Here is a 21316-nt window from a genome sequence, read left to right on the forward strand (position 1 = left end):
ATATTTCCACAGCAGAGTTTGGCTAAGCAGAGGGGAGGGAAGATTTTAACATTGTGGGGTTGCTGGGAGCAGTGTATATAGGGAATTGAAGTTCCTATTGGAAGTTAAGGCAAAGGCACCTTGCTTCAGTTAGCGGCTTGATCTTGCAGTTGAGAAATACTCAGCATTTCTTAAAGAAGAAAGGTTCCCACTTTCCATCTTAAGAGCAGAAAATCCTATGGAAGGGAGATTTAAGAGGACAGGAAAGGGTTAAGTGACTTTATGGGGAAAGGTTAAGACAGACTGCAAAAACTTGCAGTTCTTGTTATTGTTACTGTTTTTCCTTTGAATATGGTAAAGTGAAACTTTGGATGATAAATGTGTACAGCTGAAGAACAATATTAGTTTTAAAAAAGGACAGGAAGAGAAGTTAAAAAAAACCCAGAATGTGCCTTTAAAATAAACATTGCAAATTAATATTTAAAGTACTCAGGATACCTTGCTGTAGTCCTAGAGTCTTCATTTATAGAAAATGAGTTTTTTTTGTTTTTTTAATAACTGGGGTGGTGGAAGAAGGTCTGTTCTGGTCAGGGAGGAGAAGTATGGGTTAGGGATCTGGACAAAACTGGTAGAAGCGCTACTCGGCTACTCCTGTGAGTTCTGAACTCCTTGCTGCTAACATGTTTCCAAGCTTTTCCTCATTACCAAGAAAATTTGATGCTTTTCCTTCATTATTTGGGTGTGTGAGTGTGGAAGCTCCCCTCACCACCACCACCTCCTTTCTTTGCTGCAGCTGGATGAATTCTATGTGGGCCAGATCCCTTTGAAGGAGGTGACCTTTGCCCGGCTCAATGACAACATCAAGGAGCCTTTCCTAGCTGAGATGTGTAAGAAGTATGGAGACATTGAGGAGATTGAGATTCTCTATAATCCCAAGAACCGCAAGCATCTGGGCCTGGCCAAGGTGCTCTTCACCAGCACAAGGGGAGCCAAGGAAACAGTCAAGAACCTCCACAATACTTCGGTCATGGGAAACATCATTCATGCCCAGCTTGACATTAAAGGTAGGTCTTCTTTCTTAGTCATCCTGGTTCAGGCTTGCCTCCTCTCTTTCCTGTATAGTTCAAAGTTGTCTGACGTCCCCTATAAGCATCTCTCTCCCTGCCTGCTACAGGTCAGCAACGAATGAAGTACTATGATCTGATAGTGAATGGCTCCTATACACCCCAGACTGTTCCCACTGGGGGCAAAACACTGAATGAGAAGTTCCCAGCAGATTTGGTAAGTGGCTTCTAAGTTATCTTGTGTGGATTTTCAGAAGTCATGGGGGGTGAGGCATCTACTCTTGCACACTGCGTAAGGTGATTGGGGTAGATGGATGCCTGATCTGGCTTTTGGGCCAGATCATTTTGGTTCCTTTCCAGTTCTGTGATATGAGCCTAGTAGAGTTAGTTAAAGGCTTGGTAGTCATTGTTTTGCAAGAGGACTGTAAGGACCTAGAACAAACTGAAGTCTAGTCTCATTGTAAGCAGACAAGGGTCAAGGAGCCATAGGTGGAATATGTTGTCAGATGTGGGCTTGTGGTCGGACACCAGATTAGGTAGATGAGTATTGGGAAAAACCAGAGGCATGATAATAGTGAGATTCTAAATTAGGTTCTGAATCAAATCTGTTGTGCTACTCGCTCAGTTCGGTTGTTCAGACTGAGGTCTGATGTTAACTGTTATATAGGATCAGCCAGTCCCCTATCGATTCCATGGGTCACCTGGCCTGAAAAGTACTTGTTTCATCAATTATAAGGGTGGTACAGGCAGATAATTCTCTTTGCCAGGAAGTTTGCTTAGTGACACAGGGAGTAGGGCTCAAGACCTCCTTGGTCGGAGACCTTTAGTATCTAATGAGGACTTTCCAGAATAGTTGCTTCTCCATTGCTTGGAGTCTCCACTTTGGAGGAGCATAAATATCTCATTACCTTCCTTGTTGACCCAACTTCCTGAAAAGAAAATGGATCATCTTTCTCCCAGCTCTCTCCTACCACACTTCTCCTCTTACTGTGCTGCACTACCTTTGCTCATTCGATAGGCTCTTGCCACTTGCTGTTGTTGAGGTCCTAAGTAGAATCTTCAGTCAGACACTTGCACACGATGTACTACAGTAGCATAACCAAAAGGCAGTGTCCTAATCATGCTCCTTGTTCTCAGTTGGGGGATATTAAATGAATGGTACTTAAATGAATGGTCATACTCTAGGCCAGTTGTAATGAACCTCTCTGGAACATTCCTGCCTGTTTGCAGGTGAGAAATTGCTACTTGAGGATTGAGCTACTCTCTTTTCTCTTTTACAGTCGGAGTCCCGAAGGCGCCACTCCACGGATTCCTCCTACCCTGTTAGTACAATGCCTTCAACACCTGGAAATGGCACACCCGGTTCTCAGGACACTCCCTATTCCAGTGGCCGGCAAGACACACCTTCTTCTTATGGCCAGTATACCCCACAGTCGTCCCAGGGGACTCCATATACCCCCCGTGGAGGGACACCATATTCCCAGGATTCTGCCTATTCCAGCAGGTAGGTGGGGCTTACCCTATGCAGCGGGAAAGTTACCCCAGAGGGGCTGTGCCCTTGGGCTAGCATCCTTTCAGGGTTGAGAGACTAAAGAGGAGACACTCATGAAGTTTCTTCTTCTTCCTCCCCAAGGCAAGGGACACCAGGCTACTCTAGCTACCAGCCTGAGTCAACATCATACAAATCTCGCCGGCATGAGAATAGTTTTTCGGACTCGTACTCCCGCCGACATTATTCTTCTTCATCCTCCTCATCTTCTTCATCTTCGTCATCTTCTTCCTCCCACTTCCGCAGCAATGACCATCACTACCCACCCTACAGTCAACAGTTTGATGGTGGCAGCAACAGCGCCCCCACAGCCAGCAGCAGCCGCTACCAGCGCCATTCATCCACCTCAGAAGGGTTCTCCTCTTCTTCCTCCTCTCATCGCTCGCAACAAAGAGAGGACTCTGGCTTCCATTCCCGACCCAGAGAGCGCTCCCAGCGGGAGGATGCTACTCCTTCTTCTTCTTCCTCCTCTTCTTCCTCCACTGTTGCAACCACCACCACTACCACCACTTCGTCCACCTCTTTATCTGTGGCAACAGTGTCAGATAGTGCTCAATTCCAAAACAGTCACAGTTTTGCTCAGCAGAGTGCAGAGCATTTCCCAGCACCCAGTGCTCTCTATCCATCCTACACAGCCACTCCGGAATCCTTCTCCCTACCGACTGAGCCCCATGCCGTGGACCAGGACTACCGACTGCTCCCCACGGCTGAGACGTTTGCTGCCAACTCCCTTCCTCCCACAGAATTTCTTGCTCAGGAAATTAAAGAGAACATCAGCCCAGCAGTGACAACAGCTCTAGGTGCTGATGACCAGTCCTGTTCTCCTGCCATACAGACCTCCCCAGCCCGCTCAGGCTCCCCAGCACCTGAAACTACCAATGAGAGCGTCCCTTTTGCTCAGCATAGCAGTTTGGACTCCCGCATAGAGATGCTGCTAAAGGAGCAGAGATCCAAGTTCTCTTTCCTCAACTCAGACACAGAAGAGGAAGAGGATGAGAAAGGAGGACCCAAGGGGGCAGAGACCCATGGGCCCTGCACTCCACCACCACCCCTCCCAGTCAGTTTTGAAGATGTTGTGCCGGCTCTGGATCTGGGATTAGGAGCAGAATCCCCTAAAGCCAATGGACAAGATAGAGTAAGATCAGGGATCTGAATGTGCATTTTAAAAAATCTCAAAATTCTGTGATTAGAGCTCATTTATGCAAGCTGCTTGAACTTAACTTGCATGTTTGTCATAAAGGTGTCTTTTTGTTTTCCTTCAAGATTTTGGAGTGTTGTATTTTGAATAATCCTTAGGCAGGGCAGGGAATAGCATAATGTCAGGAATACAGAGATGAAGGACCAAGGACAGAGGTTGGCTGAAATATAATCTCACTTCTTCACTGTAAGAATCACTGTGTCTTTTGGGACGTTTCCCTTAGGAGATGAGGCTTCCTGCTTTTAACAATCTTTTGCATAGCCATGAGGGCTAGAAATGTGTTTCTTTTATTGTTTTTTAGGCAAAAACAGTGTCAGCAATCCACTGATGCAGGTGTACTTCTGCATTTTTCTGGCACATAACAGTGTTGCAGATGTTTATTGAAGTAATAATATGGTATGAAAGGTCTGGTTAGTATTTTGTATATTTTGAAAAATGGGAGAACTCAAAGTAGGGAATCGACTCAGACGCTCTTCTTGCATAGTGAACAGCTGAGTCTGTGTCAAATCTTGAGTGTCTCTAATGGTTTTTTTTTTGGGGGGGGTTAACCCTGTTCTTGTATCTGAAGATGAGAATAATGAAGTTTTAATATGTGAATGGGACAGGTGAGGAGACTCTTTGAAGTGAGGATGATATTTATTGGGCTGGAAAAAGTGGTTGTTGGGATGGTGCTCAGGGAAGCAGGTGACTTTATTTTGCAGGAGCTGGACAATTAACTCTCTTTCTCTCTGCCCTCTCCCTAATCAGGCATCTCAACATTCATCAGGTGAAGACATGGAAATTTCTGATGATGAAGCGGAGGTTGAGCCCCCAACCCCTGTGGCAGGAGTATCTGAACCTCATTTTTCTGTGCTGCCATCAGCCTTGGGTCATATGCCATTGGGCGTGTCCTCCTTTACTCCCCACCATCGACCGGAACCCCCACCCCCACATCCCTCCTATCCTTTACAGCCTCTTATGTCAGTCTCCCTCCCACATCTTGCGGGTAAAACTCATTCGCTGGCTAACTATGGCCAAGTTGGGCCACGGCACACTCACCGCCTGTCAGACTTCAGGGGGCGGGCAGGTGTCGTGGGTGGGGGCCGAGGCGCTCCCCACATCTATGACTTTGTCAACTCCATGGAGCTGATGAACCGGCTGGGAAACCAGTGGGGAGGAATGCCCATGTCTTTCCAGATGCAGACTCAGATGCTGAGCCGCCTGCAGCAGTTACGCCAGAGCAAAGGCCAGTTTGAGGACCCCTTCCCTTACCACCGGGAGGCAGCAGCTTTCTGTGGCCGGCCCCTCTATGGCCATGGCTATCTACTGGATCAGAGTGGCCGGCACTTTCAGAGAGATCAGCTGTTCATGCAGCAGTCATCAGTGGTGGGTTCCACAGAGCAACAGCATTCTTCTGAGCAGCCACCTCTGCCACCCCCACAGCGCCTCTTTGATTTCCAGACATCCCCGTGGGGCTACCAGGAAGAAGTGGTTCCACCCCCGCCTCTCCCCAAGGACCCACATGCTTCTGTTGTTGATAGCGTCCTTGCTACACTCATGCAGGAGATGAAGAACATCATGCAGCGTGACCTCAATCGCAAGATGGTGGAGAATGTGGCTTTCAACACATTTGACAAGTGGTGGGGGCGCAAGGAAGAGAAGGCCAAGGTGACGGGGGGCAGGGAAGGGAAGGGCGGTACCAAAGTGTCCAGTAAGGGGAAGGAATGTGGTTGATGCTGAATATGTTTGAAGTAGGGTTTTACATCTTATGAAATGGGGACTTGAAACTTGAGTTTCAGAGCAAAGGTGTGAAACCTGCCTTGTAGCAGTTGATGAAATACTGTGGTGTGCTGTTGCAAAAGACTGGAGTGTCTGTTTTCTCAAAATGGGAGGGGAGGTGTAGGTCACAAGAGGAAGGCTGCACCTAGATATCTTCCTAGAAATAGATATGGTGAAGCAGTAGCTTACCCTGGGGGCAGGTACCCAGAGGCTGCTGATCCCCCCCCCTCATCATTGTACCCCCTACACCTGCTCCCTCCTAAATGTATGTGTGGCCCTGGCAGCAGCTCCATTTGGAGCCATAAGGAGACAAAATCAGGCGGGAGGTCCAATTTTGCAGCGTTTACCATGCAACCATAAGTGCTGTCATCCCTCCCCCCAGCAAAGACAGTGGAAAACTGCCACTCCACTGCCTGGGGTGGGGGGCATGAACCTGAACCCAGCTTCGTTACACTGCTGCAGTGAAGGCCAAAAGTTTCTGAAAAGTATGAGTTGCAGCCATCTACGGGATCACTAAAAGCTTCTGATTGCCAAAAGTTTGTTCCTCCCAAATTCTAAGTCTTAACTCCTCCCCCCTTCCTCAAACACTGTCATTAATGCCAAGGTCTCATTATCTGCAGCCTTTCCAGAGTACTGTCAAACAGCCAGTCAAGGAGGAGGAGAAGGAGAAAACCAAACTGAAGGATCCTGCTTTGCTATCCCTAGTTGACTGGGCCAAGAGTGGTGGTACAGGTGGCCTGGAAGGCTTTGGCTTTGGGACTGGCTTTCGAGGAGTTCTCAGGCTCCCTTCCTTCAAGGTGAGGGTTGCATATCCTCTTAGGTTGGTTGTCGTGATTCAGCTTTTAAGCTTTAACGTGTGGAATCTTGCTTTGTTTAGGAGGTCACAGGTGGGAGAGAGACCATGTTCCTTATTAAATAGGGCACTGTTTTTAAATGCTTCCTTAAATATCACTTTTGAGCCCTTCTGAGCCCAAGAAATCTGCTGCTCCTCTTTTTGTAGGTGAAAAGGAAAGAACCTTCTGAAATCTCAGAAGACAGTGATGTGAAACAGCCCCGACCTTCAGCTGCCGAAGAGGATGAGGAGGGTAAGATGCCCTCCCCTTCTGAGTAGTTTTTAATTTTTTTTTATCAGCTAAGATACTTAGTCTTCGTTTCAATGAACTCCATCTTTTCTTTCCATTCGCAGATAAGGAGTCCTCACAGGCACCCAAGGCCTCCAAGAGAGACGATGAGCGGATCAAAGGTCCAGGGAAGCGGCGGAAACTTTTCTGCTTGGATAGTGAAGGGGAGGAGGCATCTGAGGACTCATCCTCTGAGAAGGTGAGAGGAAGGCATTCCATTCTGGTGATTTTTGCAGCATTAGGACCATCTGTTTCCCAGAGAGTTGTGGACCAGAACCCTGTCTGGGTTAGCTTCTCTCAGTTTTCCATGCAGATCAACTGGGAAAGAGTGTTAGGGGAGCACTAAGGAGGTCTTTGATATAGAGTGCTGAGAGAGGTTTGATCCTGCAGTCCCTCTTTGCTGGCTATGTCACTTGTTGAGCCCTGACAAGGTGCTTCACCCCTTCTTTTGTACCCCTTCTTTAAGGTGATCTTAAATGGTCACCTTTTGCTATGCTCCTCAATATATGCCTCTTCTCTGTGTCTGTCAGTGAACCCAGAGAGCTGCTGCTTTGCTTGTCCATGTTCTATGCATTTTGGCCTGCTTTGGCCATCACTGCTATCTACTGTTATCTTTTGCTTCCTACCATTCTTCTTCAGTGGGGGGAAGGGAAATCCTGTTCATAGGCTTCTGTGGTCGAAATGCTTTCACAGGTTTAAATTCCCTTCTGATTCTCTAGTCCAGTTCCAACCACTGCAGTGCAGGGATTCAAGTCCGCTGGCCAGTGTTTTATCAGGTATACTCTTGCCCTAATATAGCACTCGTCCAAGTTTCTGAAAGATTAAATGGTTCTACATCTGTCTTCACAGGAGGAGGAAGAGGAAGAGCAGCGAAGGGAGGGAGAGGAAGAAGGTGCCAGGGAGCGCAGTGCAAAAGGTGCAGAATCTGAAGGTATTTCCCATCTGGCAGTGGGTTCAGTAATTGGGTCCACTCACAACTCAGAATTGATGGAAGTGGCAGTAGCATTAATGCTGTCCCTGATCACAGGCTATTGGCTTACGTAGAAGTTAAAAATTGCTCAGCTCATATCATTAGATCTGCAGAATTGTCTGAACTGTGATATTTGGCAGAGTGGTTGGTCTTTATAGTTAAGATTCTGTGTGTGCTGTGCTTAAATATATATTGCCTCAAAAAGGAAAGCTGAATTCCAAAACCTGCATATAATACTCAAAATTATATAACTTCTCTTATTTTGCATAATTTTGCCATTTTCGTCTTCAGGATGCTAAGATCAGGTCTGTATTATGTTCTTTCTGGTGTTTGTGGAAACGTGACACAGGCACAGTCTTCAGAGCAGTTCTTTCTCCACTTTTTCTGTGTCCAGATGAAGGTGAGAGCGATAGTTCCTCCAAGTATTCTCTTTATGAAGAGTCCGAAGAAAGTGACAGCACGTCTGACTCGGAGAGCAGCTCTTCCTCTTCATCTTCCTTGTCATCATCGTCCTCTGATGAAGAGGATGCTGAGAGCATGGATGAAATGGATGAATCTACCATGGATAGGTGCCCTGCAAAGCCGTTGAGAGCTACAGAAGAGAGTGTGCAGCAAACAGATGCTGAACTGAGCAAGAAGTTGGAAGCCGATATAATCCAAGGTGAGGTGTACAATCTTGCAGTGTCCCTGTAGGAGGGCGGGAGCATAGGAAAAAGTGAGAGCATCTGGACATGTTGCAGTTCTGGGAATTTGGAGGATGGGGTTGTAGATCTCTGTGTTTATATTTGTTATTGGATCTAACAAAGCGCTGGTTGAAGGACATGTTACTTGGTTTAGGGATTTTTTTAATTAAAAATTGTTGATTTAATTAACTGGATTTCATTTGATAGATTAGCTAATCAGGTAAATACACATTGATTTGAGGATGCACAAGAGAAACAAAATAGGTCTGAGTCTGATTGGTGCTTGGAGTCCTGTGCATTCTGCCTTCTGTGATGGTCAAAAGGCAGGGAGAAATAGTAAAACCTGATAAAACCAAGATTTTTGGAGAAAAATATCATTGTTATAAATGATGCATTTTAATGTTCTTTGGAACTTTTCAGTTTAATTGTTTTTCCATCCACAGTGAGAGGGACAGAACAGCAGTGGTAAAATGTAAATGAATGCAAATCAGTAATTATGGTATTATGAGCCTGGGTGTAAGTCTTCTGAATTGATGCTACCTAAACAGGCTCAATTCCGATGGGGACTTCAGCATTCCTTTTTGTGTAGGAACCATGAAACCAAGGGCTAAGTGTAAGCCTTCTGAATTGAAGCTGCCGAAACAGCTACAATTCCCCCAAAAGGCTCTGGCATTCAGACTCACATGGGGAGCATGCAGCCAAAGTCTGAACATGAATCTTCTGAATCAAAGCAGTCTTAACAGATTTCATCCCAAGAGAGATTCTGGCATTTTGCATTCATGCACGGAGTATAAAACTATGACCTGGACAAAAGTCTTCAGTATGTAAGTTGCTTAAACAGGTCCTGTCTTGAGAGGAATTCTGGCTTTCCAATTAATGTGAGAAGTATCAAGCAAGCTGAGGTGTGCACATAAAGCTTCTTTGCTGAGGCTATCTAAAGCAGGCTACATTCCAAGAGGGTTTGTAGTATTCAGATGCATTCAGGAAGTATGGACTTCTGGTCCTAGTATAAGCCTAGTATATTGGAACTATTTAGTGGTGGTAGTAGTAGTAGGAACCTTTATTAGCATTACACGTCTATCATACGTACATGCAATCAACATAATTTTTCAGTGTGAAACATGTAGGCATTAGCCCATTAGTTTCCCTAGAAGGGAGGGACGTTGAAACTCGCTTCACAGGACTTTAGAATCCATTTTAGGAAGGTTGCTACCCTCTCCGTGGTCTCAGATGTCTCATCAGAACACATGGAGCAAACTTTATCCAAATCAGGCCAGCTGCTCATCCTTCCCAGTATCGGGTCTAAATGTTTGCTACTAAGATCTCTATAGTGAAAGGAATCCTGAAAGGAATTCTGGCTCTTACAGCTCATATGAGCTGAATTTATGTCTCTGTCTGTTGTGACTAATGGACCTCATTCCCTTGGAATTGGCTCTAATCAGGCTTTGTTCCACTTTTTATATCTCCTGGATAAAACTTATTTGCTTACTTACGCATGTTTAGAAACAACCTTGGTGGATGACCTGTACTTGCAGACTGGACAAGGGAAATGTGTCCCTGAGGTTGTAATGGACCTCAGTTGGTTTGTTACCATTGACCACAATGTTCTTCTGGGCTGACTTGCTTAGTTGGCATTGGAAGTTACCACTTTGTAGTAGCTCCTGGAGAGTGGCTCTTAGAAAATGGTACTAAGAGTGCCGTTTGACTCTTTGGCTTATGCTGTCCCTTGGGCTTTCATCTTGTTACCCATGCTGTTTAGTGTCTATATGAAACCACTGTTAGAGATTATCCAAAGGTTTGGGTTGAGGTGTCATCAATATGCTGATGACACCCAGCTCTGTTTCTGATCCGGGATGGAGTAGAGGTTCTGAACCAGTGTCTGGATTCAACCAAGACTGAATCCAGACAAGATGGAGACATTGCTGTTTTTAGTAGGAGAACCATCTGGATTTGGATGTTCATCCTAAGAAAATAAGAACAGCCCTGCTGGAACACTTCACAACCTCCTTCGCAAGCTAGGGCATTCTTCCTGTGTAGACATCTCATGTCAAACACCCAGATTTCGATACTATATTTTTATCTAGGTCTTCCAGTATTAACAATTTCAGTACCTTGAATACCATCTTGTCACACTTGTCTTTGTTTGGGAGGATTGCATTATGAATGCCTATGTCTGCTGTAAAGAAAGATTTTTCTGGCAGATGAGGAAGAACAGGGAGCTTTGCCTGATTTCTTTGGGAGTCGGCCATCAGTCTTGCTGCAGTGATATTGGTGTCTCTAGCAAACCTTCCACTTTCTCTACCTATGCCAGCCGTTTTCTCGAAGCAGGCATGCCTTTCTGTGCACAAAACTTCTTCAGAGAGCTCTTGGGACTGAGGCAGTGCTATCACTGGATAATCAGGAAGACAGTGAGAAGTCAGTTTCTTTAAAAGGGGATCTGAAACATGTAATGAGAACATCCTTAGCATGCCCTTTATGTTGGGCATGAAATATCAGTGCTTAGCAGACTATGTTGACAAAGTCGTAAACTAACTTTGTGCAAGTTGGCAAAGCAGAAGACAAAGCAGTAGCCCCTGAATGCAACCATGATATTGAGATCTTCTGGTCTACAGTTCATCGTTGATGTCATCTTGTAGTGGGTTGATGTCATTCTGTAGTGCAGTGGTTCTCACTCCTTTAGCACTGGGACCAACTTTTTAGAGTGAAAATCTGTCAGGACCCACCAGAAGTTATGTCATGACTGGAAGTGACATCAAGCTGGAAAATTTTTAACTATCCTAGACTGCAGTCCTACCCACACATACGTAGGAGTTATTATCATTGTTTAAACCATCTTCAGAGTAGCCTGTTAAAAGTACAGATCTGTGACATTTCCCCAAATGCAGTCACATACCTTGGTAGCATTTAGTCTAATATTAAAAATAAAATATTGAAATGAATGGGGACCCACCTCAGATTGGCTCACAACCCACCTAGTGGGTCCTGACCCAAAGTTTAAGAAACATTGCTGTGGTGGGTTGGTTTTGCATGAGTCACAATGCCAAGTGTTAGGAACTGTGAAAGGAATTGTACAACAGTGTAATTATGCAACGGTTCTGGATGCAACTCCTAGGGGATACATTTTTGGTCCCATGGGAAGGAGGCTTGTTTTATGCATTGCCCCCCTTCTCACAAATTGCCAAGATCACCCAGTTCATCCTGGTTGCCTCATAGTGACCAATGCAAATCTGACCTTTGCTCAAAATGACAAGTGAGTACCTTCACCTACCTACCTTGCCTGAACCCCCTGTTGCAGGATTGAGACTGAATATATTACACCAAAGATCTGTAAAGATCTGCCAAAGATCTCCAGCAGCTCATGGATTGTTTTAGCAAGGCCTGCCAAGATTTTGGACTGACAATCAGCCTGAAGAAAACACAGGTCATGGTTCAGGATGTGAACTCACCTCCCTGCATTACAATCTCTGAGCATGAACTGGAGGTTGTCCATGACTTTGTGTACCTTGGCTCAACGATCTCCAACACTCTTTCTCTCGATACCGAGCTAAACAAGCGCATTGGTAAAGCAGCTACCACGTTTTCCAGACTCACAAAGAGAGTCTGGTCCAACAAGAAGCTGACGGAACATACCAAGATCCAGGTCTACAGAGCTTGCGTCCTGAGTACACTTCTGTACTGCAGCGAGTCATGGACTCTTCACTCACAACAGGAGAGGAAACTGAACGCTTTCCACATGCGCTGCCTCCGATGGATCCTCGGCATCACCTGGCAGGACAAAGTTCCAAACAACACAGTCCTGGAACGAGCTGGAATCCCTAGCATGTATGCACTGCTGAAACAGAGACGCCTGCGTTGGCTCGGCCATGTCGTGAGAATGGATGATGGCCGGATCCCAAAGGATCTCCTCTATGGTGAACTTGTGCAAGGAAAGCGCCCTACAGGTAGACCACAGCTGCGATACAAGGACATCTGCAAGAGGGATCTGAAGGCCGTAGGAGTGGACTTCAACAGGTGGGAAACCCTGGCCTCTTGAGCAGCCTGCTTGGAGGCAGGCTGTGCAGCATGGCCTTTCCCAGTTTGAAGAGGCACTTGGCCAACAGACCGAGGCAAAGAGGCAAAGAAGGAAGGCCCATAGCCAGGGAGACAGACCAGGGACAGACTGCACTTGCTCCCGGTGTGGAAGGGACTGTCACTCCCGAATTGGCCTTTTCAGCCAAACTAGACGCTGTTCCAGAACCACCATTCAGAGTGCGATACCATAGTCTTTCGAGATTGAAGGTTGCCAACATGATATTACACCACAACCTCAAAATGCTGAAGTTGATGGTATGGAGGATCCAGCCAAAATCAGTATTGCAGTGGAGCTAAAGAACATCTTAGAGGAAATCCTCAACCCGCAAGGCTTATTCAGCAAAATGGAAATGTTTTTGTGTGTATGTGGCACCCAGCAATCTTCAGCCAAGGGATGTGTCTATCCAGGATATCCTATTGTACACTATCCAGCTTAAGTCTTTGCTTTGGCTAACTCTTCTTTAGAGTTCACTTTGCTGCCACCCTAACTTTCCATCCTGCAATAGACAGTGCACCCATTTTTTTGCGCTGGTTAGGAAGCTTTTCAAGGACCTAGTAAATCTCTAGATCTGTCTGGTCTTGTTGAAACTTACAAGTAAACTGCTACTTCGTTAACAGAGCACAGAGGACTGGTGAACAGTGTGCTATGTGCTCTTAGCATGCATATGGTTCCATCCAGACATAGAGGTGTTGAGACTGAACTTTGCTATTTTGCCTAATTTGATCTCAACATTCCACGTTAATCAAGATACAGGATTGCCTGGGTCCTCTCAAAACTCATCTTCAGAAGGAGAAAGAGCTCTGCACTCAGTGGATGTTAAGCAAGTTCTTTCTTTCTACACTGGTACAACTACCTCATTTCTGGTAGGTTGTTTATCTGCTACCAGAGGCCTTGCAAGGGCAACAGTGTTTCTGTCCAGGGTCAGGCTTATTAGGTAACTAGCCAGTCCTATACACCGAGGTAGCCAAATTTGCTTAATGTAAGAGCTACATATGATAAACTTAGATAGCGGCAAGATTAAACAAATTGCACACATTTTTATTTTGCGTGCACATTTTGTTACAAAAATGTATAAATACGAAAAAATACAGGTATGTAATATTTATTCATGTATGTAGTTTTTTAAACTGTTAGCTTGTATTAGTTTCAAAAATCATAAAGTAAAAGGGGTCAAAACAGCATCATTTTTAATGTCACCCTCCTTCAGAAAGTTATCAGAGACTTCTAAAAAAATTAAAATGAAGAACAATCCTCTCCAACACAAGCAATGCAACCAAACTCTGCAGCATCCAGTATCACACTACCATTGCTAATTTCACTGCCTACAGCATAGCCACTCATGCCATAATCACATGATTGCAAGTCGTGCCCTCTAAAATAGACATGGTCAGCATTGGCTTGTACAATTACTAATTCTCCAGCACAATTCCTCTGTAATCCTTGCTGATCTGAAATTTTTTAAATCCCTAACTCAAATCTAGCATTAAAATTAGCACTAAAATTCTTAAATAGATTTACTCACCATGAACATTAAACTTATGTTTTAATCTTGCAGTTTATACCTGGTAAATTATAAAGTTTGAAAATTTTTTATCTACCATTTATATTAATTGTGATGCAGAACTAATACATATCAGCGAACATATTTCTACACATATGTTGAAGAGGCTTGCAAACTGTGGTTTGACCATCCTTCCTATACACAGTTATTTGGAAGGGAGCCCTGTTGAACTCAGTAAAACGTGGAGTAGACTTGTGTAGGATTTGCTGTAGGATTATCTTCCTGGCTTACCAGTTGACTGGTTTAGAGCCCTTTGGGGACAGGGAACCATTTATTGATTTATTTTGTTATGTAAACCACTTTGTGAACTACTTTTTGTTGAAATGAGGTACAGTGGGCCCTTGGAATCTGGGGGGATCCATTTCAGAAACCCCCATGGTTACTAAAATCCATGGATAATTTGCGGAGGGGGGGGGGGAGGGTGCAGCACCACAGTAACTTACCTGTGGGCCACATCCAGCCCTGTGGAGGTTGCATATCTGACCTTCTCAGAACTCCTCCCGGATGCAACAAGAAGGCACTTTTGGTCACTTCTGGGAGGTCCTCTGAGACCCTGTCTGTGGATGCTCAAATTGGTGGATGCCAAGTCTGCAGATAAGGAGGATCCACCTCCTTCCTTGAAAGCACAAGAAATGTTTCACTGTCTGAGTTCTGTTATGTTGTCTGCCTTCTTCCTTTATCAAGCACTGTACCCTGTACACAAGGTCAGAAGCTGATGTCTTGTTTGGACATATTGTTCTGCAGAACATCTCCAGATCTATCTGCATCCACCTTTATTAAAGGTGAAGCTAGCTAGTGTCTGCTATGTGTGACTGCATGGAGACCACAGAGGAGAAGGATATGATGTTTATGTGTAACAGTGGTTCTTTGAGTGGTCATCTACACAGACCACTCATATCCTTCTCCTCTGTGGTCTCCATGCAGTCACACATAGCAGACACACCCTGTTTAAGTATCCCCTCTGAAGATCTGGCTTAAAATATTGGATCTCTTTTCAAACACTACGATTTGTGCTTGAGTAATGATCTTCAAAAAAACTGAGGGATGTTCTTCCTGCCTTCAAGGCAGATGGTGTGCATGGGGTCCCCCCATCCAAGAGCAAGGTCAGTACCCTGGACAGTTGCTCTGGAAGCTTTCATGGTGTGCAGAACTCCACTGCTTATATCTGCACAAGTGACCAGCTGAAGAATCACAGTTGCAGATAAGCAACCTGTGTTTTTTGTGTTTTGACTCTTAAAATATGTTCTAAATAGGAGATCCAGAGAGATTCACCCAATCAGTTGAGGGAAGGTCTATGATTGATGAGTATACGAATTCTCTGTTGTATGTAGGGTAATATAAATCACTAATAATACTAACGAAAGGCTCATATATTTTGTAAACAGTGGAATAGAATGTATGATGTGGATGAAGAGTGTTGTAGAGCCTTCTCTTACCCTTGACTTTTTATTTGTTCAGATCTTTTAGCTAGTTCTTAATTGAATTCTTAGGCTGGAAATTTTATCTGCAGGTTGCTCCCTTTCTTGTACTTTTCTAATTGTATTTAAACTTTTAAAATATATGTCACTCTGGGGGTTTTGATTAAAGAATGCTAATTAATGTCTCCAGATAATAGGGACAAAGCTGATGTACTGAACCAGTTGAAGATAAGCACACTTAAAAAGTGTTTAAAGATGTTATAAGTCCTACTTGTCTGAGTTGTTTAGAGAGTAGAGCACAAGACAGGTTCAAATGAGGGTACGGACAGTACCTACAGCAGGGGTTGTGAGGTTTATGGTCTGGCTACCTCCATTGTATCAAGGAAGGATTTTAAGAACATAACTGAAGAACCCCATATGCAGCTAATATCTCATTTATCTCCTTCACTCAGGCCAAATAATAGAGGAGAAACCTGTGGTAGAGGAGAATCAGGAGAGAACACCAGCTCCATTGCCAGAGGAGAAGGACATTGGAATTGCACCAAAGCTTGAAGAGCGATCTTCGTCTCCCATCCCGCTCCTACCACCACCTAAGAAACGCCGGAAAACAGTCTCCTTCTCAGCTGTTGGTGAGGATGATGAGATCAAGGGGGCTTTGGAGAAGCTGCCTGAACTGGCACCCCCAACTCTTCTGCCCCCACCACCTCTTCCTCCTCCCCCCACAGAGGAAGCACAGCCCCCATTAGTGCCTGTGGAACCCATGTTACAACCCCAAGTGTCCTTAACCTCACATGCCCCAACGCCAGTTGCCTGTTCCCTGCTCCCTGCAACATCCCCTGTCAAGCCAGCAGTAGCTGTTAGTCGCAAGCGGGAACCCTCCAAAGCTAGCCAAAGAACAATCAGCAACCTGCCAGCTGACCATGCCTCCCTTGTGAAATGTTGGTCAGATGAGCATCTGCCAGCTGGCCGGTCCCGGAACCGCTCACGCTCCCGGTACTCAGAACCTCTACGGGTGCCTCAACCCCCGGAAGAAGATAGACTACGAATACGTGAACAAATGGGTGCATCCTCGCTCCTGGAGCTGGCAAATCAACCCGACCTGGCCGTTCTGGCAGACGTGGCTCTCAAGATGCCTGCTGGTGAAGACTCGGAGGAAACAGAGACTTCAGATGAGGTGGAGGAGTCCAAGGCCCTGCCTCTTCCTCCTGTGCTGACACTCGAGGTCAGCAGCATTCTGCTGGAGCACAACTATGCCATGGCTGTCCGCGCAGTGCCAGTGAGCATTCCTCGCAAGTCCGACAATGCAGTGTTACTGGGCTCTGCTGATCTCTTGCAGGTAGATTTGTATAGTGAGCACATTGGCGAAGTCCTGGAGGCTCCTGAGGAGGTGGTGGTAGATTCTAGTGAGGTCAAAGCTGAGTCAGATGTGGGGGATCTTGTGGTACTACCCACTCCCCCATTATCAGAGAAGCCCAAGGCAGCTGTGCCTGAACAGCAGCATATCAAGAAACCTACCTCCTGGCTCAAGGAGGCGACAATAAAGGACTCATTGCCCTTTGGGCCCGAGGATTTGTTCCCCTCAGAGAGTGAGGAGGATGAGGAAGATGAGGAAGAGAGCGCAGACAGCAGTGACGAAGGAGAGATTCGTAGGAGATCCCTACGTTCCCACTCTCACAAGTACATCCCGTCCCAGCCACCACCACCTCCCCGTGCTTTTGAGACACGCAGCGAGTTTGAGCAGATGACCATCTTGTATGACATCTGGAACTCAGGGTTGGACTTGGAGGACATGAAGTATCTGCGACTGATGTACGAGCGCTTGCTACATGAGGACAACAGCACAGACTGGCTGAATGACACCCACTGGGTCCATCATACCAATATCCTTCCTGGAGTAGAGAGACTGTGGAGGGAAAGCTTTTATCAGTTCTCTAGCAGTCTGTCAAGGCTCCTAGAAATTGTTGCTTATTGAAGGGTCTCTGTTTAGGGTCTCTAGCTCCCCTTGCAGAGCTGTACTTCACAGGATTTCTGTGGAAGAGGAAATGTCTCCGAAACCAGGGCATCTGTAGTTGCCAACCTTTGGTCGTTAATATGTGTTCAGGAGATGTTTCTACTTTAGTTCTAGGAGGTTGCATGTTGATATGCCCTGTCTGTTTTGCATTCAAAACCAAAAGAATCCTAAGTTACAGTCTGGGTCCAAAAACATGAAGTTCTTGTAACTAATCTATATTGCATAATTTAATGGAATTCTGCCATCTCTTCCAGTGTCCTGTTTCCCACAGTGGCCCACCAGCTCCCCCTGGGAAGCCCACACAGGCAGGCTTCTCTCCCACTGTTGCTTCTGTGCAACTGGTATAACGATGGTGCTGGTGTTGCAAGTTAAGCATGGTGAGGTCCATGTGTGGTTCATTACAGGTCCCTGTCTGTCATTAGCTACTAAGATTTCTAGTATCTGACTTTTTATGGTATGGTGAGATTATGCAAGACGTCTTATGAATACTGCATGTTTTTGATTGGCAAATCATGAAATTGTTGTTACCTTCATCATTTCGCTCCACCCCAAAGATTTTTTGATGGTGTTCATAGCAAAATTCAGAAAACATAAAAATGCAGTAAAAAAAGAGCAATGGATTGAATAGCATACACAGAATGTGACATTGCAGTCAGACTGCTCTGTTAATTGGTTTGTTTGTTCACAGGATTTATACCCCAGTTTTCAGCCAACAAGACTTCCAGAGTGGCTTCCATTAAATCAAACAGTGAGACATAATTGCAACAGAAAAGGAACATGGATATGTCTCACTGGTTTCTCCCCCTCCTCACAGAGCAGAGGCAAGAGATCTGAGGGGGTAGAGTTATATTAGCAAAAAGGGAAATAGGTCATTTCTTTCTGTTCATCTTCCTGCCACCCCTCCGCTATTCCCAGGTCATTCCCTTCATGAGACACTAGTTACAGTTCTAGTACAGACACTAGTGTCTAGTACAGACACTAGTACAGTTAAAGAAGGCATGTACGGACAGTTGTCCTCAACTCCCCTAGAGTCTGAGCTCTCTAAGGTGGGAAGGCGCTGTTTGGCCCAACTAGAAATGTCAGAGATGTTGACCTGTGTTTGTTTCCTTGCTTCAGTCTCCCCTTGCTGTCCCTTTTCTTTTTCTCCTTAACACTGCCCGTCTCCACTCACGAATATTGCAAACCCCAAGCGAAAGCGGAAATCGTCGGACCTGCGGGAGCACCAAACAGGATGTGCCCGCAGTGAGGGCTATTATCACATCAGTAAGAAGGAGAAGGACAAGTATCTCGATGTGTGCCCAGCAACCGTGCAGCAGTTGGATGCTGCTGATACACAGGTAGAGTCCCAACCAAGTTGTTGTTATGTGTCATCCCTTACCTGTGTCGCCTCTTACCTCTCATCTCCTATTATTTCCTCCCCCCAGCAACTGAGCATGCTCATTTGACAGTACAGGGATGACACTAGAATAATGAATAAAGGCTTTTATTGCATGAATGCACATTTTACAAAAGGGAAGTAATTAGGATGTGTATATTCCACACTGTTACCCTGCATATTCCACACTGTTAGCAGCAACTGTTACCCTGCACGTGCCCGATCTAGTCTGATCTCGGAAGCTAAGCAGGGTCAGACCTGGTTAGTACTTGGATGGGAGACCGCCTGGGAATACCGGGTGCTGTAGGCTTATCTCCCCTGGGGGCTGGGGATAAGAATAGGCCCTCAGTTTGGCTGTACTTGTCGTAAGAGGTAGATGGGACTCGTTAGCCTGGGAAGGCAGCCCATCTGAGAGAAGGAAAACTGATCCCAAACCTCCACTGCCTTGTGGCTACATCCAGTTATGGAAAAGGCTTCAGGAGTCAACCTCAAGGCAAAATCCGGAGCCGGAGTCCCTGAAGCAGTTCATGGCTGAACACAGTCATGTTCTGGCAACTCCTGCAATGCCGCTGGAACCAACCGTATTGGCCTCTGCTTTTCCATTGGACCATTTCAGCGACGTGGAGAGGGGGGATTTGCTGCATGGGAAACAGTCTATCCTCCATATCTGCTTTATCCAGGCTTCGCGCACTGGAGAGGACACTCTGTTCCAGAACCACCAATCAGATGGTGGTACCAAGACTATCAAATACCATAGTCTTCCGAGACTGAAGGATGCCAACAACAATTCCACACTAGTGAAAATTCCAACATCACAATAATCAGTAATGTAAAACAACAAACATTTCTTTGGTCTCTATGAATTGTGTAGCTCAGTGGCCTCCCAAAACTATGACCTGGAGACCTCATCTGGCCTGTCACAAAGTTTTATCCGGCCCACAGCAACTTGTTCTTTAGTCAGAGATTTGCTAATGTTTGACATTTTTTTACTCATTATACTGAGAAATGATATATAAGCATGACATTGTTTCTATGTAACTGTCACATTTCCCTTTGATTCTGAATCATATGCTGATTACAAAAAATATCCAAGTAAAATTCATTCATTCATTTAAATTTCATTCATTCATAAAACTGATTTTTTGTTTGGCCTGCAAAAATGTATAGAGACCCCTAAATGTTTGGAGACGCAGGTGTAAATCAAGGAATTCTGCAAGATTTTCTCTTCACTACTTATTTAGCAGTTAAAGTTTTTGCATAATTCTGATAGTAGTGATGAGTAAAGAAAGCATGGCATGAAGCCCCACTTTCAGCTACTGAAATTTCTTCATTAGGACTTGTGACAGCTCACCAGGCATTGCTCTCAAGTTTTATAGTATATCATTATAGTCTTTAAGGATTGGAAACTTGACTTGCTAAAAAAAAAAAAATCAAGGTTCTCAGGGAGCTGAATTTTATTGATTTTTCTGCACTTCTGCAGAACTGCAGCACACACAAATGCTGGCAATAGCTTTTGTAAAGCTGTTTTTTTACAAGACAGATTGCTACAAATTCATTTTGCCCAGGTGTTGGAAAAAGCAAGCAGCCTTTAATCATAGAAATGGTTTTCTTTTTGCGCCTTTATAAACAGCTTTCTGCAATAGGTATGTATGTTATCTGTGGACTGTGCTGTATGTGGCCAAATTGTGATGTGGAAGCACTGTGAGGTTTACAGGCAGTCATTCTGAGGACTTCTCACTTGCCCCCTTCTCAGTCTTTCTGAACACTGAGGGAACTGGGAGTTGTAAAATAAGTAGGTTTGCTGTCAGTAATTTGAAGGGGTCCCACAGAAACCAAGAGAAACAGTAGGAGAGCAGCTGGCCGATTTGGAGTGGAGTGGAGACAATGGAGTGGAGACAATTGTGAATGAAAGGAAGACTGAGGGCGAGGGAGCAATGCAGGGGGTGTCTGTGACTCTTAGCTAATAAGATCCAGTTTCTCTTTAAAGTTGAAAGTGTGACTGCTGTTCAGCTTTAACAGATGTAAGTAATTCTAGCACACTCACTGCCATGTAGGGACACTGACTGGCCCCTGACTTCCAAAATCCTCGACTCACATAATTTTGATTTTATGTAAAGTTTTGGCTGTCCCAGTCTCAGTACAGCTACAAATCCTCAATTTCACACTGGGAGCAAGATCTCAGTTTCAGACCAGGAGCCTCAGGAACTGTTGGGAAAAGTAAGAGGGCCCACCTGTGCTTCTACAATAATGCTGGGGTTGTTCCCAGTTTTCTCCATATTTCCTCTTTTGTTTAAGGAGCCTGTGTGGAGGAAGGAGCAAGACCCCAGAGTTCCAGAGCACAGCAATCTTGCCCTTTCCTGTACCTGGGCTCTTTAAACAAAAGGGAAAATTTGGAGCAAGCTGGGGGTGATCCCAGCTTTGTTTACACAGTGGCAAGCATGAGTGGCTCGACTTAAGCTGGTTTTTCCTATGTAAGGATGTCTGGAATAGAAGTCGGGGAGTGCCTGCACTTGCCACCGAATTGTGATGTGGTAAACTGTCATCTGATGGTGCTGTC

General features: G+C 45.2%; 1 protein-coding gene and 1 pseudogene across 1 annotated transcript in view; both read left to right on the top strand.

The window, feature by feature from the left end:
- SETD1A (SET domain containing 1A, histone lysine methyltransferase) overlaps positions 1-21316 on the top strand; it is a 38787-nt gene that overhangs the window by 8563 nt on the left and 8908 nt on the right. Inside the window, exons 5-16 of the mRNA XM_066631088.1 lie at positions 773-1043; positions 1154-1260; positions 2324-2547; positions 2677-3727; positions 4538-5437; positions 6169-6345; positions 6549-6633; positions 6735-6868; positions 7519-7600; positions 8034-8300; positions 15826-17253; positions 18552-18721. Coding sequence (XP_066487185.1) covers positions 773-1043; positions 1154-1260; positions 2324-2547; positions 2677-3727; positions 4538-5437; positions 6169-6345; positions 6549-6633; positions 6735-6868; positions 7519-7600; positions 8034-8300; positions 15826-17253; positions 18552-18721 — 4896 coding nt within the window. The remainder of the gene's footprint in view (positions 1-772; positions 1044-1153; positions 1261-2323; positions 2548-2676; positions 3728-4537; positions 5438-6168; positions 6346-6548; positions 6634-6734; positions 6869-7518; positions 7601-8033; positions 8301-15825; positions 17254-18551; positions 18722-21316) is intronic.
- On the top strand, positions 18950-19069 carry LOC136654782 (5S ribosomal RNA; annotated as a pseudogene).

Source organism: Tiliqua scincoides, chromosome 5 (assembly GCF_035046505.1).
Source record: "Tiliqua scincoides isolate rTilSci1 chromosome 5, rTilSci1.hap2, whole genome shotgun sequence".
Lineage (NCBI taxonomy): Eukaryota > Metazoa > Chordata > Lepidosauria > Squamata > Scincidae > Tiliqua > Tiliqua scincoides.